This window comes from Babylonia areolata, chromosome 23 (assembly GCF_041734735.1).
Source record: "Babylonia areolata isolate BAREFJ2019XMU chromosome 23, ASM4173473v1, whole genome shotgun sequence".
Classification (NCBI taxonomy): Eukaryota; Metazoa; Mollusca; class Gastropoda; order Neogastropoda; family Buccinidae; genus Babylonia; species Babylonia areolata.
This window is the reverse complement of record NC_134898.1, coordinates 13,030,726-13,057,915: the sequence shown is the minus strand read 5'-3', so window position 1 is coordinate 13,057,915 and position 27,190 is coordinate 13,030,726. Positions and strand designations below refer to the sequence as shown.

The 27,190-nt window shown below is 44.7% G+C and overlaps 1 protein-coding gene across 1 annotated transcript in view; it reads right to left on the bottom strand.

Moving 5' to 3' along the window:
- The window catches only part of LOC143298003 (ras-related and estrogen-regulated growth inhibitor-like), a 138,647-nt gene that overhangs the window by 24,909 nt on the left and 86,548 nt on the right, over positions 1–27,190 (bottom strand). Inside the window, exon 4 of the mRNA XM_076610648.1 lies at positions 354–427. Within this exon, the coding sequence (XP_076466763.1) occupies positions 354–427 (74 nt within the window). The remainder of the gene's footprint in view (positions 1–353; positions 428–27,190) is intronic.

Sequence of the window (27,190 nt, the reverse complement as noted above, 5' to 3'; positions counted from 1 at the left end):
GTGACAATACAGTACAATATAATACAATACAATACAATACAATAGTGTACAGTACAGCACAGTACAATACAGTACAATAACATACGACACGATACAATAAAATACAATACGTTACGATACGATGCAATGCAACGAAATGTCCATAAAATAATGCGTCTCTTGGGTGGATGGGACAGTTAGCTGTTAATTATTTCTTTCTTTCTTTCTTTGCTTCTTTTCTGTCTTGGAAGAAAGGAAGGAACAGAGGAAGGGGGGAAAAGATGAAGTTGAAGACGATGATGATGACAACGACAACAGTGATGATGAAGATGACGACGACGACGACGACGGAAATACTAATGATGAAGACTTACCCGAGAAGCTGTGTCCAGAATCTCCAGCGATATGTCGTCCCTGAGGGCAGCCACCTTGTGGTTGTACAGCATCTCTGCAACATAACAAACAACGTCTCTTCATCGAAATCCTCTTTTTTTCCCACAAATTTATTTTTCATCCAGGATGTCCTCCCCTCGGACACTCTTTTTCAGTTCCGGAAGGAAATCAATACTTTTACTTCCTGCTCCCAGCAGTCCCCAAGGTCATACAGACACTGTGTGGTGGAACGCCAAGCCACAAGCCTCCATGTCTCACGGTTAGTTGTGTGCTTTTTTTTTTTTTTTTTTTTTTTTTTTTTACCGGACCTTGATTTAACTTTTACTTGGACTGAAACATGCATAATAGGCTCAGTCAATGATAAAGAAAAAAGTTTAGAAATGTATATGTTTGTGTGCATGCGTGCGTGCGTGTGTGTATATGCACGCACGTGTGTGCACGTGTATATATGCCTGATCTTTAAAGTAAAATATCTTTGTAATATTTTGATCATGAACGGGCTGGTATTTTGATTTGATTGATTCCAATTCCATCCCACTGTGGTATATTTATGAAAAGGCTGAGAAAACTGCAAAAAGAGGAGCAAATCAGATTACATCTAGTTGCCAAATAATTGTATTCTATAAATATCTTAGAAAAAAATAAGGAAACATCACTAGACAGGTAAATCAATATCATCAGACAAGCATTTTGACAGAAAATAAAACTGCATTAGTTTACAGGCTGTTACTGTATTTTCTACAAGCAAAATACAATCAGAAGATAAGACTGGCCTGTAATGAAAATACAACTATAAATCACATCACATTCTGTTTCGCTGCCACGAATTAAGACAGAGTTTTCCTCAAGACTTGGGCTGGGGGGCTGCATGAACGATCTTTCCGGCACTAAGTTTGCTTAGTTTTAGGAATTTTCCTAACTCCCACGCCCAGTTCCATAGACATACGAACATTCTTAATCAACGCTAAGCAAACTTGACGCTGCAAAAATCGCTTGTGCCACCCAGCTCTACAGACCATGCAAGAGATTGACTTCTTGTTATACTGCCTCATGTGAAACGTTATATGACTAATTCTGTTGGTTTTATTGCACTTTGGTAGAAAAGAAATTGCTTTAGTTTATAAGTTGTTATTGTATTTTCTACGTGCAAAATACAGTTAGAAGATAAAACTAGGTTGGAATGAAAATATAGTTGTAAATCACATTCCTGTTTCTCTGCCAGGGATTAAGAAAGAGTTTTCTTTGAGACCTGGTTTTTAATAAGTTAGTGCTTATGTGTGCGTTTAGCGGGGTGGGGCATGGGTGAGGAGGGGGAAAAGGGGAGGTGGAGTTGGTGGTGTCTGTGAGTGTGTAGAGTTACTGGCTTCATCATCTGGTAAGCATGGTGTGTTTTCGACATTTCTTTTAGAATTTGACATCTAACCCTACGCAATCACACACACACACACACACACACACACACACACACACACACACACACACACACACACACACACCACAGACAGAGAGAGAGAGAGACTCACATACACGCGCACATACACATACATACTAAGACACACACACGCAGGCACGTATACACACAGAAGCAAGCACACACACACACACACACACACACACACACACACACACACACACACACACACACACACACACACTTACGTATATACACACACAAGCAAGCAAGCATACACACACGCACACACGCACACACACACACACTAAAACGTTCATACTTCCACCACAGGATTCATGAATATCCTCAGGCAATTAAACAAAAGTACCACACCGGACACAGTTGCTGTGACGGCAAATGGAACAAATGTTTTTCACATATACACCTTTCAATTGGCACGTTATAACCCCTACTTCTTCTTCTGCGTTAACTCGTATGCACACGAGTGGGCTTTTACGTGTATGACCGTTTTTACCCCGCCATGTAGGCAGCCATACTCCGTTTTCGGGGGTGTGCATGCTATGTATGTTCTTGTTTCCATAACCCACCGAACGCTGACCTGGATTACTGGATCTTTAACGTGCGTATTTGATCTTCTGCTTGCATATACACACGAAGGGGGTTCAGGCACTAGCAGGTCTGCACATATGTTGACCTGGGAGATCGTAAAAATCTCCACCCTTTACCCACCAGGCGCCGTCACCGTGATTCGAACCCGGGACCCTCAGATTGACAGTCCAACGCTTTAACCACTCGGCTATTGCGCCCGTCATAACCCCTACAAAGAGACAATATAATGATATAAATCACAGACAGTACAAGAAAGGTAGAGAGAAAAAAGAAAAAAAAAGTACAGGAAAATACATTATCTGTTCGGAGTGTTTTCTGTGGTGCCTTCAGAAACCTTTATGCAGTACTTTTAGTCGGTTATATTCGGGTTTAATGGCTACAACTTTCACAGGTGATAGAACCAGACAGATACATTTACAGAGGCAGTTTTACTGTGTGGTGATAAAGACTTCTGGTTCGTCCATCAGAGAAACATGTAAAGACAGAGAGAGGGAGAGAGAAAGTGAGAGACAGCGAAAGAGAGAGAGAGAGAAAGCGAGAAATAGAGAGAGAGGGGCAGGCAGACAGAAACAGAAAAAGAGAGAGAGACAGAGACAGACAGAGAGAACTCAAAACTTCATTTTCCATGGAACAAGATTTTGTGCACAACCTACCCTTCCAATCAGAGAGAGAGGGGTTGGGTGGGGGAGGGGGGGGGAGACAGAGAGACAGATACAGAGACAACTCCGAACTCAAAACTTCATTTCTCAATGATTAAGATTTTATGCACAACCTACCTTTCCAATCAGAGAGAGAGAGAGAGGGGGGGGGGGATTTGGGGAGGGAGCGGGGGGATGTGTGTGTGTGTGTGTGTGTGGGGGGGGGGGGGGAACAGAGAGAATTTACAACTCAAAACTTCATTTCTCAATGATTATGATTTTATGCAAAACCTACCTTCCAATCAGAGAGAGAGAGGGGGGGGGAGGATTTGGGGAGGGAGCGGGGGGAGGTGTGTGTGTGTGTGGGGGGGGGGAAACAGAGAGAATTTAGAACTCAAAACTTCATTTCTCAATGATTAAGATTTTATGCACAACCTACCTTTCCAATCAGAGAGAGAGGGGGGGGGATTTGGGGAGGGAGCGGGGGGAGGTGTGTGTGTGTGTGGGGGGGGGGGGGAACAGAGAGAATTTAGAACTCAAAACTTGATTTCTCAATGATTATGATTTTATGCAAAACCTACCCTTCCAATCAGAGAGAGAGAGGGGGGGGGACTAGGAGCGCGCGGGGGGAGGGGGGGGGGGGGAGACAGATACAGAGAGAACTCAAAACTTCATTTCTCAAGGATTATGATTTTATGCAAAACCTACTCTTCCAATCAGAGAGAGAGAGGGGGGGATATATATATATATATATATATATATATATATATATATATATATATATATACATACATACATACATACATACACACACACATAGACAGACAGAAGCATCGTCCACAGGTGTATCATACATACTTTACAACAATGACTGTCATCATTGTTGTTGTCATGTTGTGGTGTTTTTTTTGTTGTAACTCTCGTCGTTTTGCTGTTGTTGTGGCTGTTGCTGCTACGATCGTCCCTGTTCACCTTCACCAATGATAAACAAACTACTGCTGTTCTTGCTGCGGGCGCCGCAGCTTCTATTTTCAGCTTCCAGTTTCGTTCAGTTTCCACTCCCTCTTTTTTTTCCCCCATTCCTTTGTCCCTGTTTCCTGTTTATGTTTTAAGATGAGTAACTGTTACCGTAACAACTATTTCGGGCAGATCCTGGACGAAAATTCCATAAACAATACAATGCAACAATGCAGGAGGGTTTTTTTGTTTTGTTTTGTTTTGTTTTGTTTTTTACCCTTTTGCTGCGTAAACCGCGTGTGCTAATGGCTGTCAAGAGTTTACGAGTCGAGCGCAGTGCAATAACACGTCCCTGAAAATAGAAGGTAGGGAAAATAGATTGGTGAAAAATAGAAGGTGAAAAAAAAACCCAAAAAAAACCAGACGAGTGAAACCAAGCCTCTCTTCCTTAACCTTCCCTACTACCTCTATACAACCTGTTCTTAACTGCGTACCTATTTTTCCACTCACCTTGCGCCTCTGTCTGTCTCTCTCTCTCTCTCTCTCTCTCTCTCTCGGTCTCTCTCTCTCTCCGATTTTCCCTAACAAACACGCACTTGTCAGCCTGGGAAAAGGGATCATGTTTTGAGAACAGCGCGGTCAGAATACTTCACCCTCTCGGCCTCTTTTGTAAACTTTCCCAAAGGGAGTGAGGGTTAAGGGTGTTACAGCTCAGTACGGGAACTGCAGATTGTTGCTTCACAACTTTCCACGGCACTTTTGTTTGTTTGTTTTTTGGGTTTTTTTTTTTTTCAGAACAGCTAAATTAGTAGTAGTAATAATAATAATAATGATAATAATAATGATAATGATGATGCTAATACTACTACTAATAGTAATAACAATAACGATACTACTGCTACTTCTGATGATGATGATAAAAACAATATAAAGAAAAAACATAAGGCAGAACATGATGAGTAGTGTTATTGTGGTGAGAATGAGAGAGCGACAGACAGACAGACAGACAGACACAGAGACACAGACAGACAGACAGAGACAGGGAGAGACAGAGACAGAGAGAGAACTCGCAAAACAAAATAAAACAACAACAACAACAACAACGACAAAACAAGAAGAAAGGATTCCCTAGGCAGGAAGGATGGAAGGAAGGAAGGGTGGAAGTCAGCTTGAGAGACGGGGGATAACAAAAAAGGGATTGGTCTTCCCTTCTCTGTTCAGACACCTGTTTCTGGCACTGCACTCGGTAAACCCGGAAGCGAACCAGTTCATGCCGTGCTGTGCGGTTTAAGCACTATCCACGTGGTGAGGAGAAAACAGCCTTGCTGTTTTTCTTCTTCGTCGTCGTCGTTGTTGTTGTTGTTGTTGTTTTCGTCCAAGAATGCCCCCCATTTAGCGTATTACTAAGCAGCGGCTGTCATGGTAATAATTATCTACCTTGGAACCCATGGGCGAAACGAATTTTTAAAAAATAAATAAATAAATAATTTTTTTTTTAAACGAACAGGAGGGAAAGAAAAAAGACAAGAGCAACAACAGAAAAAAAAAGAAAAAAAAGAAAATCAAAACTGACATTACAGCAGAGAAATATACATCTTGTTTACCAGATATCTTTTCTTTTTATGTTCATGCACTTATTAAGCTTCGCTGCAGCAATCACAAACTACCAACTGAAATCGTACGTTATCATAATATGTCACGTGATGAAAGATTATGCCGGACATGTAATTTGTCAGTGACTGGAGATCAGTTTCATCACGGAATGTCTCGTTATAATAATTCACGACATGCTTTGATTCCTCAACGCTTTCTTCATCCCAGGTCATGTTATAATATAGAATGTATCAGTTTCAGTTTCTCAAAGAGGCGTCACTGCGTTCGGACAAATCCATATGCGCTACACCATATCTGCTAGGCAGATGCCTGACAGCAGCATACCCCAACGCGCTTGTCAGGCCTTGAGTGAATGCTTATATATTTTTGTGTACCTATCAGAGTGGATTTCTCTGTACAGAATTTTGTCAAAGGACAATACTCTCGTTGCCATGGGTTCTTTTTCAGTGCGCCAAGTGCGTGCTGCACACGGTACCTCGGTTTATCGTCTCATCCGAAAGTCTAGATGCTCAGTCTGATTTTCCAGTCAAACTTGGGAGAAAGGGGGAGAGCGGGATTCGAACCCACACCCTCACGGACTCTCTGTATTGGCAGCTGAGCGTCTTAACCATTCTGCCACCTTCGTCCTATAATTTCTGTAGTCTTCAAATCCAGGAAAACCTTTTACTACCCTTTTTTTTCAAATTCATAAACATAGCAAATATCTGTTAGAAACAATATGACCACCTTCATGGTTAAAACTCATGTTAGAAACAATCAGCCGACCTTCATAGTTTAAAAGTAAAACTATTTCGATGAGTATCTCAGTGTAAGAAATTGTTTTATCGTTATTTTCGTCAAAATATTCATGTTTAGGTATCCTTCGAACATGTGCATGCATTTTGAGAATCTGACGTTATATTCACTGTGCATGAGTGTTGTTAATACGGTTTAGTTATTGGTGGTTGTTTTTTGTGTTTGTTTTGTTCGTTTACCTGTAGTCCTCCATACCCCAAAAGGGGTGAAAGGAAATTAAATCTTGACACGTGAGCCAAGCCCACCAGCCAAACATGTTGGCACAGTCTGCAGTTTCTCAACCCCCGTTGTCTTTAACTCTCTTTCAGACACCGAAAGTAAAGAGGGGTCTGTCCAGGATGAATGTTCAATAAACATTACGGTGTTGAATTTCTTTTCTGTTATTTTTACTTAAAAAAAAACAAAGTGTGCCTCAGTGTAATGAAACTTGTGAAATGTGTTTCTCGAATGATATGTTATTGTTTTTTTTGTGGGTAATTTTTTTTCCCCTGCTTTTTTTTTTTCTTCCGTTCTTTGTCCTAAAAAAAAACAGCCTTTGCGATGTATGTTTCTATGTTGAGAAATACAACCTTCTGTGCAAGGGACAAAAAGAAGAAGAAGAAGAAGAAGAAGAAGAAGAAGAAGAAGAAGAGGGAGATTACGGTGTTGTTTAGAAGAAGAAGAAGAAGAAGAAGAGGGAGATTACGGTGTTGTTTAGAAGAAGAAGAAGAAGAAGAGGGAGATTACGGTGTTGTTTAGAAGAAGAAGAAGAGGGAGATTACGGTGTTGTTTAGAAGAAGAAGAAGAAGAGGGAGATTACGGTGTTGTTTAGAAGAAGAAGAAGAAGAAGAAGAGGGAGATTACGGTGTTGTTTAGAAGAAGAAGAAGAAGAAGAGGGAGATTACGGTGTTGTTTAGAAGAAGAAGAAGAGGGAGATTACGGTGTTGTTTAGAAGAAGAAGAAGAGGGAGATTACGGTGTTGTTTAGAAGAAGAAGAAGAAGAAGAGGGAGATTACGGTGTTGTTTAGAAGAAGAAGAAGAAGAAGAAGAAGAGGGAGATTACGGTGTTGTTTAGAAGAAGAAGAAGAGGGAGATTACGGTGTTGTTTAGAAGAAGAAGAAGAAGAAGAGGGAGATTACGGTGTTGTTTAGAGCATACAACAACGCGTAGCATGAAACTTTACTGATGCTTAAGAGAACAAAGTGCATCGGGTGTAACTATCGTGATGCTCTGAAAATAGACAGCGGAAAATGGAAAGTGAAACGATTCCCTTCCTTTGCCATTCCCACTCCTGTTTTAACATAAAAACATTGTTCTCTATCTGATATTCTCTCTCCCTCCCTCCCTCTCTGTCTGTCTGTCTGTCTCTGTCTCTCATAAATTTTCACATGCAAGTCTGCTTGAGGGATCATGTCTGCTGTCAGCACAGTAAAGATGCTTGTCTCGTTCATATGTGTCCGTGTGTGCTCGTGTGTGAGATCTTCAGTTTAACGTCTATTCACTAGAAGTGTTATTAGACAGAAAGAATAGAGGTAGTGGGTGAAAGAGAGGGAATGCTTGTGAATATTCGCGTAGGAAAGTGTTAATGTATGTTTTAAAGGAAATAAAAATAAGTATCATAAGAAATAAAACGTTTTAAGAGGTGGTGGTGTGTAATAAATGAAGTATTATAGGAGCTATCTTAGGTGTATGCATATCAACAAATATAACTTACAACATCAACAAGTATTAACTTCCAACAATGCAAATATAGATAACGACATTAACTGAAATACATCAAAGAAGGATACTAACTGGACTGGAGTTTAAAATTTCCGAAAAGATTCCAAGCAATGAATAATCATTCAAAATATCTTCAGTGGCTAATGGGACATCGGCAGAAAAGTGATCAACTACAGCTTTCGGTATTTATTGTGTTATGCTTGGACAATGGATGAGTAAATGGCTTACAGTTATTTGATTACCGCACATATGTATTTTATATTGTTAGAAAATTTTGTACGAAAGGCATTTAAACGTATTCTATACATAAGACTTGTAATTTGTCTCGAATATACATATGTGTGTGTGTGTGTGTGTGTGTGTGTGTGTGTGTGTGTGTGTGTGTGTGTGTGTGTGTGTGTGCGTGCGCCTATGTGGAGCATGCGCGCGCACACGCGCGTGCACATGTTTGCAAGTACTGACTCCGGGAAATCGCCCACAAACACAGTGGCCCGGGTGGATTGGCTGTTGGAGAGAACACGATCAGTTTCGCCGGGTAATCTCCACTCTTTATCGGAGAGTCTCTGTGTTTTTATTGGAAGAGGGGCAAGCTTGCCCTGGGGGGTGGGGGTGGCGGGGGGGGCTGGCTTGGTGCACCTTACGATGCGATAAGCCAAAAAACACATTTTCCCCCACTGCATCCCTCAACCTGATAAACCTTGTTTTCCTTCCCGAACTGCGGCTTTCGAATCGGAACTGAACTGAGAAGTTCTGTCCTCCTTTGATGTGTGCTAGTATTTTCTTGACTCGAAAAACCCACCCAGCAGCAAAACATCGCACACAAGCGCATGGGCAAACACACGCACACGTACCTCCCCTCCCCTACACCCCCCCCCCTCCCGCCCCCACGCCACCAGAGAAAGAGAACATCTCCCTAGCATCAGTCCAGATCATCGGAGTAGGCCGACAGGGTTTACTGCAACACAGCATTACTGCACTCCCCACCCACCAGGACAATGAGAGAGAAAAGACAAAGATCATTGTTGTACCTTGTGTGCCTCTTTTTAAAAACAAATATTTTAAATCAACATGTTATATTGTCGGCAATGCTATTGTTTTTCTAAAACCAGTATCTCCTGACATTTGTTTGCGTATTATTCAATGCCAAGAAGCTGTAGATTCCATGCGTCCATGCGTGTCACTTTCACCTGCCAAGACGAGGGGAGAAAAGAACACATGTTTTTGTGTGTCTAACTTTTGTTTGCGATCTAACATGTTATATTGTCACAGTGCTATTGTTTTCTTGGTAGTCTCTCCTGGCACTTGTTTGCACATTATTCAAACGCCACGAAGATGCAGATATCATTAGAACAGGCGTTCCATTCTTCTCCGGACAGGTAAGGTAAGCGACACGTGTCAAAATGACAAAAGGGATGGAGAGAGGCTGCTCAGGGAATGTGCAACATTGCTGATCCTTGTGCCCCCACAGACACAGAGAGAGACAGACAGACAGACACACAGGCAGACAGACGGAGACAGAGAGACAGAGATATGGAGAGAGTACAGACAGAGACAGAGACAATGAGAGGCAGAGAGACAGAGATAGGGGGGGGAGAGAGACTGCAGACAGAGACAGAGAGAAGGTTGAGAAAGAGGAGGAAAAGTGGGATGGGGGAGACAGCCACGAACCCAGCCATTTACAGGTGTGTGGGTGTGTGTGAATCCTGTTAGCTCAAGCCACACTATAGCCAGTGACTCCACAGTGACGAGCCGAACGAGCGAGAGAGAGAGAGAGAGAGAGAGAGAGAGAGCAGACAGACACAGAGAGGGGAGACAAGGAGCAGTTTTGAATAGTCTGAACAGTTTTTATTCAAACTTTGGCCCCCCGCGTGGGTGGGGAAGCTAGGACAAAACGCACAAGTAACATGTGGTGGAAATCAGTGCTCTGCAACAACAGGAACATAATGAGCTACCCATTCAGCAAAACGTTCATGTAGCAAACACACGACAAGACAGTTGTGATGATATGCAGTGAAATGCGGTCATCAAGAGCAGATTCCAGTTTTATGCATTATCTCTGGAAAATAATTTCAATACAACACAGAACGAATTTGGGAAGAGAGAGGAGATAGAGTTGAAAGAGAGAGACAGAGACGTCGGAGGAGAGAGACAGCCGCGAGGCTAGTAGCCTTTTAAAAGGGGGATCAACCCCTGTGAGGTCAAGCCACACTGAAGCCAGTGACTCGATACAGAACAGACGGGTATGCACGAAGGTGCACAGACGTGATTGCGAAGGACTGCCGCCAGAGAAAGAAGACATCTCCCAGATCACCGCAGTGCTGGGGTTGGGTGCATCAGAATGTGCCACTTTTAACCTGTCAGGTGCCAAGCTCACTCAACTTGCTAAAGGGTGAGGCTGTCTCTCTGTCTCTCTCACTCTCTCTCTCTCTCTCTCTCTATGTCTTCCCCACCTTCATTCTCTCACAGAGAGAGAGACACAGAGAGAGAGAGAAAGAGAGAGAGAGAGAGAGAGAGAGAGAGAGAGAGAGAGAGAGAGAGAGAGAGAGAATGAATGAATGAATGAATGAATGTTTTATTGCATTCAGGCCATAGGCATCATTGCATTGGGATGCTGGGAAGGGGGACGTGCTGACAATAGCATTCCGTTGACATTCCTATGAATATTAGAAATTATCCAATACTCTGAAGTTGCATGTAACAACAACGATTTTGTACAGGATTGGTATAAATAGTCATCATTTTACTGAAATGGATTTTCATACATTTTCTTTCACACACATATCTAGAAATGTTCTTCTTCATTGATTAGTTATCGCTTCTTGTCTGCGCTTAATTGAATGAAAAATATATTTTGCTACAGAACGAGATCGATGTTTATCTACACCGTCCAGCAGAATGTTAATCTGAACATTGACATACAAACCAAGAAACTTTTTTCTGAGATCAACATACAAAGGGCATGCATATATAAAATGATATTCATCCTCATTCACACCTTTACAAAATGGACAAAACCTTGCAACCGGATTTTCAGAGTATCTTTCATAGTTCTTATTTAGCGGCAAGACTCCAAGTCTTATTTGTGTCAAAGCGACTCTGAGGCAATAAATATCCAAATGTACAAAATAAAGTCCAGTTCTGAAACCATCTTGCATGGATGAATATAAAGCGTATCTTTCCTTATCTCTGACAGATGCCGACCATTCTTGCACATACATATCAATCAGTCTCTGTTTGAACTGTAATATAAACATCTGCATATTATCAACTCCTTGATTCAACCACACATAACTGAATCCAGTTTTACACAAAATTTCTCTAATTCCTGTTACCCAACACCTTTTACCGTTCCCATCTAAGTTTACTAGCATAAGATACGCCTGTTTAGGTAATCTATCTAAATTCATTTCTAATAATCTGAACCAATATTTTACGGCTTTCGTGTATGAGTTAACATATAATGGGTATCTGCCTAATTCTGAGTATACTAGTTTGTTGGGTGTTTTGAGGGGAACACCGAGAAATCTTTTGCAAGCTAATAAATGTATTTTTTCGACGCTATCTAAACGTTGCAGCCCCCAAATCTCTGCTGAGTACAATAGAATAGACTGAATTTTGGAGTCAAATATTTTGAAAAAGACTTCTCGGGACATCTCTTTACAATTGTTAAATGCTCTGCATAGAAGGTAAAGTGCTTTTTTTGCTTTTGTTACTAGATGCCCTGTGCCTACATTAGCACTCAACATTGTTGTGAATGTGAATCCTAGGTAAGAGTAGGTGTTTACCACCTCAATTTCCACACCTCCAAAAAACCATTTTTCTTTTTTACCCAGATATCCCCCCTTTCTGAACACTATTATCTTAGTCTTACTTCTATTAACATTTAACCTCAAGCTATCACAGCATATTTTCAAAGAGTTAAGTTGTGTCTGTAATCCACCTGGTGTAGTTGCAATTAAAGCTACGTCATCAGCAAAAAGTAGAATGAAAACTTCAATAAAAGTGGGAAGTAACTGTATACCATGAACCCCAGTATCATTTATATAATTGGCTAACTCATTAATAAAAAGTGAGAAAAGCGTGGGACTTAACCCGCAACCCTGTCTTACACCTACAGGACAATCAAAAAACTCGGAGTATTCTCCATTCGAACGAACACATGAAATGAGAGAATCATACATAGACTGAAGGCAACAAAAAAATTTCCCTTTTATCCCCTCCTTGTGCAATGTTTGTAACAATTTGTTATGATGGACAAAATCGAACGCCTTTTTAAAGTCAACAAAAGCCACATACAGTTTTCGACCATTGCTACTTAATATTTTCTGGGCAATTGAATACAGATTGAATATGTGATCGATTGTTGAATAGTCTTGTCTAAACCCAGCCTGGTTTTCAACAATTACATTGTTTTTCTCCAACCAGGCATTTAATCGTTCATTCAAAATTGAAGTAAAACATTTGCAAGTAACACTGATTAAAGATACACCCCTGTAGTTATCAGGATTATCCATATTACCCTTTTTGAAAATTGGTACCACTATAGCTTTGGCCCACTCTTTGGGATATACGCCACTATCAAAAATCTGATTAAATAGCATCGTTAAAAAGTTAATAACATTGTGTCCACCAGCTTTCAACATTTCTCCTGTAACACAATCGGTTCCGCTGGCTTTTCCGCATTTTATTTTCTTAATGGATTTCTCTACTTCCTGATGTGTGATTACTTTCTATGTTTATTTGATTATCTGTACTCTCTTCATTAAAACTGAATACTGTCTGGAAATGCTCAAACCATTGCTGGATACTTATATTTTCACTGTTGCATGATGTTTTCTTTAGTCCTATTCTTTTCAGATCATTCCAAAATATCGAAGACTTATTCATATTTTTACACAGTTTCTCTGCTGTTTCACGCCAGAAACTCGTCCTTTTGGTTTTCAATAATTTTCTGTATGTTTTTCTACTTTCCACATACAATATTCTCATTTCCGGACACTTACAATTGCAAAATGACTCACTCTTATTTTCCATGTACGTCATCCGTTTGTTCTGACATGTGCAACGTCCCAAGCGTTTGTGCTTTGGGTATAAACGTAACAGTCTTCGACATTCCCGCTTTGCCTGCCTGCATTCCTCATCAAACCATTCTGCTCCTTTTGACTTCTTCCTATGAGACATGTTTTTCACCATACACTCAGCAGCTCCAAGTAAGTACTGATTAAATAATGCCAGTGCTAAGTCAATATTCTTGTCTATTTGGTTTATGGCTTCATTCAGATTTGTCCATCCCTCTTCGTTTGTAAGTTTGTCTTTGTATTCGTCTTCTTTGTCTACATCCCAAACTATTTTCTCTATAGTATTGTATCCATTTCTTTTAATATTGTTCTGTGAATTTGTATCAGTTCTTACCTCTGTAAACAATGTCAGCTGTACTGGCAAATGATCAGAGTCTACAAGTTCTTTTACAACTAACTGCATATCTGACAATTGAGTCAATAAGTTGCAGGACATCAAAAAATAATCGATTACACTTGATCCACTATTAGACATAAATGTACATGCAGAGTCACAATTCCACTGTACCATACCGTTCACAATAAAACAATCTGTAACCGTACACAGATCAACCAGCTGATTCCCAAAAAGATTCGTTTCTAAATCATCAGACTTTCTTGCAAATGTGTGATCATCCAGTGTAACACTGCTACTTACCTTCTCAAAATTGTCCTCTGTTGGCTCATAGTTTTTGTTTGCAGTGCGAGCGTTAAAGTCTCCAGAGAGAAGAATATGAAAATTACCATATGTTTCGTGTAGAGACATGATACATTCATCAATTATTTCTACACCATATCCACCGTGATTGTTTTTCCAGTAATTGGAATCATATGGTCTTATATAAGATGAAATAAACATGACATCACATTCGCTCCCAAACAATTCTTTAGACATTCTTAATACAATGACATTATCTTCATCGGTTTTTATATGGGAGATGAATTTGGAAAAACGTTTGTTCGCAAGCACCATAACTCCTCCTGAATGCCTCCCTTGCTTCGTGAGTTTTGTCGCTTTGGAGATAAAACAGTCATAATTTTTAAAAATAGTTGAATCGATATCTTCCGTAACAAAAGTTTCAATCAATGTAATGAAATCATAAGCGGTTATATAATCTACAAAATCTTGATTAGACAACTTCCCAATCAGCCCACAAACATTATAATTTAGAAATGTGATGGTTTGACACATGCTTGGATCATTGCACCAACTCGACTTAACATTTACATTTAAAGTAGGTTCAGACAGTTTTGCAGTTTGACATGTATTTTTTAGTTCACATGAGGTAGTTGATGCCCGGCCTGACCCCTATTTGCTGTCCCGAAGACACGCAGGAGAAGCTGCCTGTCTTTCTCCGCCTCTATCACTGCTATGAGAACCACCACCGTTTTTGGCCTTTTTGAACGCCTCCTTGATATTGCCCTGGCTGCCTGAACGTTGTTTGGTGGTTCCTGCCCGTGTTGACATTCTGGATGGCCTCTGTTCCTTTGCGTTGGTCTGTACCTTGGCCTGAGAACGGCTGTGTACGTCCGACACGCCATCCTTGACAGCGTCTTCTACCCTGGCCTTTACCTGTCCATGCTCAGTGTCCACTAGAGGCTGATCCCCTGAGCCTTCTCCACACTGGGTGTGACCGTGCTCCACTGCATCTGACTGCCCGAGAGGAATGACAGCCCCACAGACTGGTCCTGTTGATTCTGCCGTCCACTCTGGTGCCGCTGCGTGAACTTCTGTCGACACTAACTGCCCCGTTGTCTGGTCTTCCGTAGTTATCTGACGATCTTTGACTGAAGATGGCGGTGACTCTGTGGACTAGTGACAGGTCACCTGTTGTAGGACACTGATGGGGAACTTCTGGGTCGTCCTCCTGCTCTTCCTCGTCATCGCCAGATGGTGGGTCTGGATTCGGTACTGTATTACAGTCCGACAGCTGGTCGACGTGAGACTCTTCCCCTGCATCTCTAACGTCACTGACCTGATATACGCGTGTGCGTGTTGTTGTAGTCTCATGCTGTGGTTCAGAGTACTCGTTGACTTTTACTCCTAATCTGACACCATTGTGGTCAGTCATTACTTGTCTGTTTGTTTGTTCCTTTGGCCGTGAGTAGGTCCGCTTCTGCTCCCCAATCTTTACAATTATTCTCTTGTGTTCTGCCCCCGACGAACCACGAAAGATAGAGTTCTGCCTTCTGCGCCTGTCCCATTCTGAAGGGTTTTGTACTTGCCGTCTCTCCCAGCGTGCGTGGTTTCTTGATGTGTAATAATCATGTTCAGAATTCCCTTGTGTTGGACGTCCACTCCTGACAGCCTGGCTGTAAGTTTTGTTGCCAGGAAAGAGAGACAGACAGATAGGCAGACAGACAGAGAGAGACAGAGACAGGGACAGAGAAAGACAGAGAAGGAGGGGCAGGTTTGCAACCAGTTTTGTTAATATTTTCTTTTATTGTAGAATTTAGCTTTTGACGTGATTGTAATAGAATTGTCTAGACTCTAGGAAGAGCGTGCTTATGTGATCGCTGGAGGTAGAATGATAATCTGAAAGAATGAAGACTGTGTAGGAGTGAATAAAAGAGAGAGAGAGAGAGAGAGAGAGAGAGAGAGAGAGAGAGAGAGAGAGAGAGAGAGAGAGAGAGAGAGAGATGGGAATACAAATGGCATAAGAAAAAAAAGAAGAATCCCTCCTTCCCACCTCCCTCCTTCCCTCTTCTTCTCTTACTCCCTCTCTCCCATTCTCTCTCTCCCTCCTTCTCCCCCACTCGAGCCGTTGTCATCGTGCCATCTGACACAACCTGCTTCGTATCGTCTTTGACCGATAAGATGGGCAAGAAGAAACAGTGGCTGTGTTGTGAAGTAAGAGAGAGATGCTGAAAACAGGTACTAACAACATAAGCTGGCGAGAAGAAGGAGAAAAAGAATATACTGAAGAAGATGATGATGATGATGATGATGAAGAAGAAGAAAATGATGATGATGATGAAGAGTAACAACAACAACAACAGCAAAGAATATGATGATGATAGTGAAGAAGAAAGAACGTAAGGAGAAAAGGACATGGAGAAGATGAGGACGACAAAGAAGGAACCCACAGTTTACTCTGGAACGCTTTAACGAAGAAGAAGAGATGACGACCCAAACAGGCAAGAGGATTTCAGATTTCACAAATGAGGAACACGACATTCTCTGTCAAACTGGAAGCTGCACCTCGAACGTAGGCATGAATGACCACGGCTAGTATGCAAATGTCCACGAGTTCTGATCCCAAACAGAGTTTTAGTTGGGTTTTTTTCAGTTTCAGTTTCTCGTGGAGTCATCATTACGTTCGGCCAAATCCATATACGCTACACCAAATCTGCCAGGCAGATGCCTAACCAGCAGCACAGCCCAACGCGCTTAGTCAGGCCTTTGAGTGCATGTACATATATATTCATGTACCTGTCACAGTGGATTTCTTCTACAGAATTTTGCCACAGGACAACACTCTCGTTGCCATGGGTTCTTTTCCAGTGCGCCAAGTGCGTGCGGCACACGGGACCCTCGGTTCATCGTCTCACACGAATGACATGACGCTCAGTTTGATTTTAAGTCAAACTTAGGAGAAAGGGCGAGAGCGGGATTCGAACCGAGACCCTCACAGACTCTGTGTATTGGCAGATGAGCGTACTACCCATTCTGCCTCCTTCCTCCTGTTTACCTCTTAACCCCACACCACTAGACTGCTAGCGGTGGTCTGGGTGAGAGTCTTTCGGAAGACATGATGAACCGGAGTCCTGTGTGTGTGTGTGTGTGTGTGTGTGTGTGTGTGTGTGTGTGTATACAAGGCAGCATGGTGAGGCAACAGGAAAAGAGGACGGCCCACAACTGACTCTGCCGCACGTTCTTGAAGGCGAACTCAAGTCATTACACGACTCCCCCCACCCCCACCCCACCCCCACCCCACACACACACACACACAACCACTCCCGTCACCCATAAATCAACTCCACTTCTTTTCAAACATCTCCAAGTATACACTGCGATAACTGGGGCATGGAGGTGGGGGGGGGGGGGGGTTAAAACTGTGGCTCGTTTTAATGTATCAGCGGATAAGGACACGTCAGCAACTTGAAGATTGGAAAAGTTGTTCCATCTTAAAAAGAAAAAAAGAAAAAGAGAGGAGGGGAGGTTGGGGGGGGGGGGGGAAGGTAGGGAGTGGCGCGTGATTGGGAGGGAGGTGTTGTAGTTTTAGACACCGTCTTTCTCGCTACAGTGTGCCTCTCTCTACCTCTCAATCCTCTGTAAAGATCGTTATGGTGAATCTGTGTTCTGGTTTTATTTGTTAAACCTGACTATGGGTTTCTTTTTCTTTTTTTCTTTTTTTTTTTTTTTTTACGTAGCTGGTTTTTCTTCGACTTCTCTTTTCCCCCTACTTATCTGCTTTTCGTCCACGTCTTTCGTTGTTGTTGCTGTTGTCGTTTTTTCCTCCCCACCCCCACCCCCTCACCACTTGTTCTTCTTCGTAGTCGTCGTCGTCGTCTTCATCGCCGTCTTTATTCTGCTTATGTTTCAGTTTCTTCTCTTCTTGTTCGTCTCCCCTTTTCAAGACAGCCAGAACCGTCAAAAGCACACCACCACTCACTTGCCAGGCTAAACACTGCCATGTCGCGGTGTATAGACCGCGGACCAGATGAGGTGTTAGTGTGCATGTCGGTGGGGTGTGGATCAGTGTGCCCACAGGAGGAGGAGGAGTGGAGGGAGGGAGGGAGGAGAAGCAGGAGGGAGAGAAGGGAGGGAGGGAGAAGGAGGGACAGAAGGGAGGGAGGAGAAGGAGGGAGAGGAGGGAGGGAGGAGAAGCAGAAGAGAGAGAAGGGAGAGAAGAGAAGGAGAGTAGGAGGGGAGGGAGGAGAGTAGGAGGGGAGGGAGGAGAAGGAGGAGGGAGAGAAGAGGGAGGGAGAAGGAGGAGGGAGGAGAGAGGGAGGAGGAGGAGGAGGAGAAGGAGGAGGGAGAGAGGGGAGGGAGGAGGAGGAGGGAGAGGAGGGAGGGAGAAGGAGGAGGGAGAGAGGGGAGGGAGGAGAAGGAGGAGGGAGAGTAGGAGGGAGGAAGGAGGAGGGAGGAGGAGGGAGAAGGAGGAGGAGGAGGAGGAGAGAGGGAGGAGGAGGAGGGAGAGAAGAGGGAGGGAGAAGGAGGAGGGAGGAGAGAGGGAGGAGGAGGGAGAGAAGAGGGAGGGAGAAGGAGGAGGGAGGAGAGAGGGAGGAGGAGGAGGGAGAGGAGGGAGGGAGACGGAGGAGGGAGAGAGGGGAGGGAGGAGAAGGAGGAGGGAGAGTAGGAGGGAGGAAGGAGGAGGAGGAGGAGGAGGAGGAGAGGAGGGAGGAGAAGGAGAGGAGGGAGGGAGGAGAAGCAGAAGAGAGAGGAGGGAGGGAAGAGAAGGAGAGTAGGAGGGGAGGGAGAGGAGGAGGGAGGAGGAGGAGGAGGGAGGGAGAGTAGGAGGGAGGGAGGAGGAGGGAAAGTAGGAGGGAGGGAGGAGAAGGAGGGAGAGAGGGGAGGGAGGAGGGATAGGAGGGAGGAGAAGGAGAAGGGAGAGAGGGGAGGGAGGAGGGATAGGAGGAAGGAGAAGGAGGAGGGAGAGAGGGGAGGGAGGAGGGATAGGAGGGAGGGAGGGAGGTGAAGGAGGGAGGGGAGGGAGGAGAAGAAGGGAGAGGAGGGAGGGAGGAGGAGGAGGAGAATGAGGAGGGAGAGAGGGGAGGGAGGAGGAGGGAGAGGAGGGAGAGGAGGGAGGAAGGAGAGTAGGAGGGAGAGAGAAGATGGAGGGAGAGGAGGGAGGGAGGAGGAGGAGGGAGAGTGGGAGGGAGGGAGGAGGAGGGAGGGAGGAGGAGGAGGAGGGAGAGTAGGAGGGAGGGAGGGAGGAGGAGGAGGGAGAATAGGAGGGAGGAGGGATAGGAGGGAGGGAGGTGAAGGAGGAGGGAGGGGAGGGAGGAGAAGAAGGGAGAGGAGGGAGGGAGGAGGAGGAGGAGAATGAGGAGGGAGAGAGGGGAGGGAGGAGGAGGGAGAGGAGGGAGAGGAGGGAGGAAGGAGAGTAGGAGGGAGAGAGAAGATGGAGGGAGAGGAGGGAGGGAGGAGGAGGAGGGAGAGTGGGAGGGAGGGAGGAGGAGGGAGGGAGGAGGAGGAGGAGGGAGAGTAGGAGGGAGGGAGGGAGGAGGAGGAGGGAGAATAGGAGGGAGAGTAGAAGGGAGGGAGGAGAAGGGAGGGAGGAGAAGGGAGGGAGGAGGAGGGAAAGGAGGGAGGGAGGGAGGAGGAGGAGGGAGAATAGGAGGGAGGGAGGAGGAGGAGGGAGAATAGGAGGGAGGGAGGAGGAGGAGGGAGAGAGGGGAGGGAGGAGAAGGAGGAGGGAGAGAGGGGAGGGAGGAGAAGGAGGGAGGGAGGGAGGAGAAGGAGGAGAAGGAGGAGGGAGAGTAGGAGGGAGGGAGAGTAGGAGGGAGGGAGAAAGAGGAGGGAGAGAGGGGAGGGAGGAGAAGGAGGAGGGAGAGGAGGGAGGGAGAAGGAAGAGTAGGAGGGAGGGAGAAGGAGGAGGGAGAGTAGGAGGGAGGGAGAAAGAGGAGGGAGAGAGGGGAGGGTGGAGAAGGAGGAGGGAGAGAGGGGAGGGAGAAGAAGGAGGAGTGAGAGTAGGAGGGAGGGAGGAGTTCAGTTCAGTTACTCAAGGAGGCGTCACTGCGTTCGCACAATCCATATACGCTACACCACACCAGTAGCGTAACCCAACGCGCTTATGCCTTGAGAAAAAAAAAGAAGGGAGAGTAGGAGGGGAGGGAGGAGAAGGAGGGAGAGTAGGGTGGGGAGGGAGGAGGAGAAGGACGACAAGAAGAAGACAAAGAGTAAGAGGGATGAATGACTTAAAGGAAGAGGAGAAATTAAAGGAAAGGAAAAAATGGTGAAAGCAAAAGGGAGGAGGAGGAAGAAGAACGCACGGGAAGAAGAGGAAACAGAATGAGGGGGTTGGGGGGGGGGGGAGGAAGAGGAGGAGGGTGAACCACCATTTACTCAACGAAGTTTTAAAGGAAGAGAAAGAACAGAAAAAAAGGTGACATCAAATGCTGCTTCTTATATAAAGAAAACAGCACATAGTATATTACTGAGCAATGGCACTGAAGATGATGACGACAACGACGATGATGGTGAGATGATGATGACGACGACTGGTGGAAGATCGTGGCGTTCCTGGTGCCACAATTACTGTCATGTATCTGATCTCCAGTTCCTTCACCACGCAACCAGCAATACCTTTTAACCCCCCTCCTAGTCTCTCTCTCTCACACACACACACACACACACACACACACACACACACACACACAACCGGCGCAACAGCGGAGAGTGGTGAAAGAGGTGGATTTCCAATCTGCGAGGTCTCAGGTTCGAATCCCGGTCACGACCTCGTCAGTCAACACATGTGCAGAACAGCTGGTGCCTGAACTGCCTTCGTGTGAATAAATCACGCTTGCTGAAGATCAGATTCGCGCGTTTGAGATCGCTTATCACACGTCCAGTCAGCGTTCGGATTTTAACGAGAAGAAAAACACACCCAGAATGAGAGAATGCACTTCTCCGAAAACGGAACACGGCTGCCTAAATGGCAAGGTGAAAACAGTCAAGCATGTGAAGGCCGACTCTTAGATTGGAGCCCACGAACGCTGAAGAAGAAGAGAACCGAAACAGCGCCCCCCACCCCCACCCCACCCCACCCCGACCATGCCCCCCTCCACCCTCCACATCCGCAACCTTAACAGGTCTTCGTCAAGGTGACCTCGCTCGTGCAGCATGTATCAAGCCGTCAGGACTCCCACTCACGTCAGCCCTACCGATATCCATCCCTCATGTTTATGGTACCCGACCCAGCCGACCACGATGGTCCGCGTCAGGGGGGGCGGGGGGGGGGGTGGAGAAGGGGGGGGGATTTGAGGGCTGGGGGTTGAAACAAGATTAAGGTTTGTGCTTTTCATTTAAAACATCAACGATGATAAGAAACACATCAAGAGCTTCGTATATATATATATATATATATATATATATATATATATATATATATATATATATATATATATATATATATATATACGTTGCTTCATTTTTTTTCTTTTCTTTTTTAAACATAGATAACAGAATCATAAAAATAGGTACACCACTTGAACAGATGTCTGTGGGGGTTGCTGTCTGATAGGAGAAACGGGATGGGGTGGTTTGTGTTTGTTTGTTTGTTTGTTTGTTGTTTGTTGTTTTTGTAACGGAGTTAGGGTGGCTGTTATTGTCACACTCAATGGCCTGCATACTTTATTACACATGCATGACAGTGGTTATGATCCGTGTCACAGTCCTTTGGGATAGATCTCAGTGCTTGAACTGGTTGCTTGGGCACTGTCTGGTGAACGATTGTTGTTCCTTTAAAATGCAATTGACTCTTGTTTGTTCGATTTGTGTGTGCGTGCGTGCGTGTGCGTGCGTGCGTGCGTGTGTGTGTGTGTGTGTGTGTGTGTGTGTGTGTGTGTGTGTGTGTGTGTGTGTGTGTGTGTGTGTGTGTTGTTGCTGTTCCTCCTCCTCCTTCTCCTCCTCCTTCCCCTCCTTCTTCTCCTCCTACCCCTCCTCCTCCTTCTTCTTCCCCTCCTCCTTCTTCTACTTTTTCTTTCGTGAGAGCTAACGCCAGAACTGTCGAAAGCTCGCCACTTACCTGCCAAAGCATTGCATCATACCGCGACACACTGACAGATTGCAGTCCGCTGGTTTGGGCTCGTGTCACCACGAGAGCGCCTGTGTGCCCCATGAACTATGTATCTCGGTAACGGCGCCTAGTGGGTAAAGGGTGGGGATTTTTCCGATCTCCCAGGTCAACATATGTGCAGACCTGCTCGTGCCTGCAGCACCTTCGTGTGTATACGCAAGCAGAAGATCAAATACGCACGTTAAAGATCCTGTAATCCTTGTCAGCGTTCGGTGGGTTATGGAAACAAGAGCACACCCAGCATGCACACCCCCGAAAACGGAGTATGGCTACCTACATAGGGTGAGGGGGTGGGGGTGGGGGGTTAAAACGGTAATACATGTAAAAACCCATTCTTGTACATAAGAGTGAATGTGGGATTTGCATCCCACGAATGAAGAAGGAGAAGAAGTGTATATGCCTTGAGCAGAACCTGGATCCACTTCCAAATACACGAAGGCGTGCATTCAAATACATTACACTAGTATGGAGACGAACGCAAACACATATGCAGATGTACACATATACACAAACACAAACACATACTTACATACACACACACGCTTACAAACACTGTCTCTGTCCACCCCCTCCGCCCCCCCCCCCTCTCTCTCTCTCTCTCTCTCTCTTTCTCACACACACACACACACTTCCCATGCCAACAAAAAATCGATCTTCATACCAAGCATGCCTTCCCCTGAATACTGAGTATGTTTGCAACGCGGGTATAAGAAGAAGAAGAAAAAAACAAATAAAAAGGAAGATGGCAACGGCTCCACCCTTCAAGAATACAGCAACAGAAATTCTCAGTTTCTCAAGCAGGCGTCACCGGGTTCGGACAAATCCATAGACGCTACACCACGACTGCCAGGCACATGCAGCATAACCTAACGCGCTTAATTAAACAGGTCTTGAGTGCATGCATTGATATAAAGTGCACCTATCAGAGTGGATTTCTTTCACGGGATTTTGCCAGGGGACAACACTTACATAGCCCTAGGTTCTTTCTTCAGTGCGTCAAAGGCGTGCTGCACACGGGACCTCGGTTTATCCTCTCATCCGAATGACTAGACGCTCAGTTTGATCTTCCAGTCAAACTTGGGAGAAAGGGCGAGACCGGGATTCGAACCCAGACCCTCACGGACACAGTACTGGCAGATAAGCGTCTTAACCATTCTGCCTCCTTCAGCATTACATGTATCATTGTCAGTCGTGTCCAACTACGAACATCAGAACAGCGTAGGAGGCAACAGCTGTCCGGGCAGGCTATCTGGGTTGGAATTTGATTATAGTGGAGAGTGTCTTCCTAAAGTTACGTCCCCCATTCTCTCGGCCAAGATAAGATGGTTTTAGGACAGTCGGCGCTGGGATGGTTCCCAAAGGCCAACCAGAGCACCCAAGGCAGCAGCACTAAGAGCAATTTTGCCGCATAGTTTGAGCAAGAGAGTTAAGGCCACACGCGCTCACTAACTCACAACACGCACTTTTACTAACAGCGACAGACGAAAACTGAGGAACCAAGGCACCGAGATACAAGATGCTGCGCAGACACACCCGTACCGTGATGTGAGCAGAGAGGGATTCGAACCGCTCACATCAACAGACAGAGACAGGCGGGTGCCGTGTTAAAAAAAAAAAAAAAAAAAAAAAAAAAAAAACGCACCTGCCACTTTCACTGCCAAAAGCCGGGGTAGCACCCTCAGCTAGCGATGCCGTCTATCGCCACATCGTTCGCGTGGTTTCCTCCCATTTACCGCTTGACACGGGCGAGAGGCTCGCCAAGTTGTACGCGCCGAATCGCGCAACATAGATTCTTCGGTTACGAGTGAGCTTTAAAAGTGGAGCACCCGCGTCTTGGAGAAGCAGCGCATATAATTGGGAATGCTATATATCGAAGACTTCTCGCAGCCGATGCTGACTTGTAACATCTACTCATCTCCTGCTGCCCGATTTTCGCGAGAGGATCGCTTTGTGTGACAATGCCTTTAAAGGCGTTTGGGTCACAACCATCCTGATGATTTATCAGCATATCGATTCCACATTTCCAACGTTACTTTCTAACGTTTCTTTTCTCAATGCAAATCCATTTAGCATCCAGGCTCGCAATTTCTCAACAGGCAACAAATTTCCCTCGGGAAAACGACCGCCAAACAAAGCAGAACGGAAACAGAAAATCAAACAGCGATGAAAATCGATATTGCTATTAGTAACCTGTATTTTATGTTGTTCCTGTAAAAATGATTTTATTTTATAACAAGAGAGGCAAGGCCTTCAAGACTCACTTGTGATACACTTACGAAAAAAAATCCAAGCTTTTTATGTAATGATTATAATTTCAAAATGTAATGTTTAAGATGAGAAAGATCAGTTTAAAGCGAATTAAGTCCCCCAGCATTAATTACAGAGTAATTTCCCTTCTTTACTATCTGCACCAAAACGTTTCCAAAATAAATAAAACTTCCATGCTAAGCAAAAGAAGTTCCTGTTTGAACAAAAAATGATAATAATGACTGCTCTTGATGTTGGGTCAGAATATCAGATCAAAGTGCCAAGTTTAGAGAATACAAAAAAATATAAATATAACAGTAAATGCAGTTTGCATATAATTAGGCTTCTTTTTTTTTCTTTTCTTTTTTTTTTGTGCCCATCCCAGAGGTGCAATATTGTTTTAAACAAGATGACTGGAAAGAACTGAAATTTTCCTATTTTTATGCCTAATTTGGTGTCAACTGACAAAGTATTTGCAGAGAAAATGCCAATGTTAAAGTTTACCACGGACACACAGACAAGACACAGACAACCGAACACCGGGTTAAAACATAGACTCACTTTGTTTACACAAGTGAGTCAAAAGCTGAACAGATGACCCACCGTAACTATTCTGTAATGTACCCGATTCAAGGAAATGAACCATCATTACCTTTATTGCAAAGTGTGTTAAAAACGATAAACACACACACACACACACGCACGCACGCACACACACACACACACATACAGAGAGAGAGAGAGAGTTAAAGATCCCTTGTCGCCCATCACAGCGTTTAGCGGGATGCTGAAACACAAACACACCAAGACTTTACCGACCACATTGAAGGGACCACGTCTGCCAAGGCAACGTTAAAAAAGGTCATACACATAAACCACTTGCCAAGAAACAAAAAACAACAACAACCAACAACAACAACAAAAAAAAAAAAACGCTTGGATTTTATAGATTCCTAAATAAGAGTAGACGAAGAAGTGTGGCTAGGGGTCATACGGAAGATGAAAGAACGAAAGACAAAGAAAGAAAGAATGAATGAATGAATGAAAGGGAAGAAAAGAAGGAAGAAAGAAAGAAAGGAAGGAAGGGGAAAAAAAAGGAAGAACGGAGAAGGAGGAGAAGAAGAAGAAGGGGGGAGGAGAAAGAAGGGGGAGGAGAAAGAAGGGAGGAGAAACAAAGAAGGGGGGAGGAGAAAGAAAGAAGGAGAAAGAAAGAAGGGTGGAGGAGAAAGAAAAAAGGGGGAGGAGAAAGAAAGAAGGGGGGAGGAGAAAGGAGAAGAAAGAAAGAAGGGAGGAGGAGAAAGAAAGAAGGGGTGGAGGAGAAAGAAAGAAGGGGTGGAGGAGAAAGAAAGAAGGGGGAGGAGAAAGAAGGGAGGAGAAAGAAAGAAGGGGGGAGGAGAAAGGAGGAGAAAGAAGAGGGGAGGAGAAAGAAAGAAGGGGGAGGAGAAAGGAGAAAGAAGGGGGAGGAGACAGAAGGGGGAGGAGACAGAAAGAAGGGGGAGGAGAAAGAAGGAGAGAGGAGAAAGAAGGGGGGAGGAGAAAGAAGGGGGGAGGAGAAAGAAGGGGGGAGGAGAAAGGAGGGGGAGGAGAAAGGAGGAGAAAGAAGGGGGAGGAGAAAGAAGGGGGAGGAGAAAGGAGGAGAAAGAAGGGGGAGGGGAAAGAAGGGAGGAGGGGAAAGAAGGAGGGAGGAGACAGAAGGGGGGGGAGGAGAAAGAAGGGGGGAGGAGAAAGAAGGGGGAGGAGGAGAAAGAAGGGGGGAGGAGAAAGAAGGGGGGGAGAAAGAGGAGGAGAAAGAAGGGGGGAGGAGAAAGAAGGGGGGGGGGGGAAAGAAAGAACGGGAAAGGAGATTTTTTTTTTTTTAATCAAGACGATCTGTAGGAACAAGAACAAGAAGAAAGCGTGCTTGCAGGTCAACTGGTATTTAGAAGAAAAAAAAAGAAAAAAAAAAAGAAAAAAAAAAAGAAAACAACGTAGATTTAAATCTCATCCCTATCAGGGATGCATCTCTTAGCGGATGACTAAATTGTGCCAGAGTGCTGCCGGTATCAGCCTTTATAGCTCGTTAAGCCCGTCACACACGGAACGCCAGAGTTACGGGTTAGGAGCCCGGGAGTGGAAAATCACACACAAGCCGTAGTTATCTGGAACTAAGCGCATGCAGTACTCTGTCTGTCTGTCTGTCTGTCTGTCTCTTTCTCTCTGTGCGCACTGGCATTTGTGTGTGTGTGTGTGTGTGTGTGTGTGTGTGTGTGTGTGTGACCGTGCGTACATGGTGTGTGTGTGTGTGTGTGTGTGTGTGTGTGTGTGTCTATCTGTCTTTCTGTGTGTGTGTGTGTGTGACCGTGCGTACATGGTGTGTCTGTCTGTCTGTTTTCTTTCTGTCTGTGCCAGTGTGAGTGTGTGTCGTGCGTGTGTGTGGGAGGGGGAGGCGGGGGGGGGGGCTGTGTTCGTGCGGGGTGCACGTGTAAATGGGAAAACCAGACAGGCAGACAAACAGACTGACATGAACAGAAGCAAGACAGACTGCACAGAAACCTGAGAGAACGAGAGACGGAAGAAGAATCCTTGTTTATATTCGCAGGTATAAAAAGCTCCGAAGATAACCGCTGTAAACCACGAACCCAAATAAACCCCCAGACACATTTCGGACCAGACTGTTTCTGCATTGACGGGCCGTCTCCTATCCCCCCCATGCCCCAAATCTCTCTCTGTGTCTCTCTGAGTCTGTGTGTGTGTGTGTGTGTGTGTGTGTGTGTGTGTGTGTGTGTGTGTGTGTGTGTGTGTCCTGTGTGTGTGTCCTGTGTGTGTGTGTGTGTCCTGTGTGTGTGTTTGTGTGTGCTGTGTGTGTGTACTGTGTGTGTGTGGGTGTGGGTGTGTGTGTGTGTGTGTGTACTGTATCTCTCTCTCTCTCTCTCTCTCTCTCTCTCTCTTTCGGACGAGACGATTAAAAACCGAGGTCCTTTGTGTAGTATGCACTAAGTGTGTATAAAAAGAACTCGCGGCAAGAAAAGGTGGTCCGGTAAAATTGTCTTTAAAAAGAAAAAG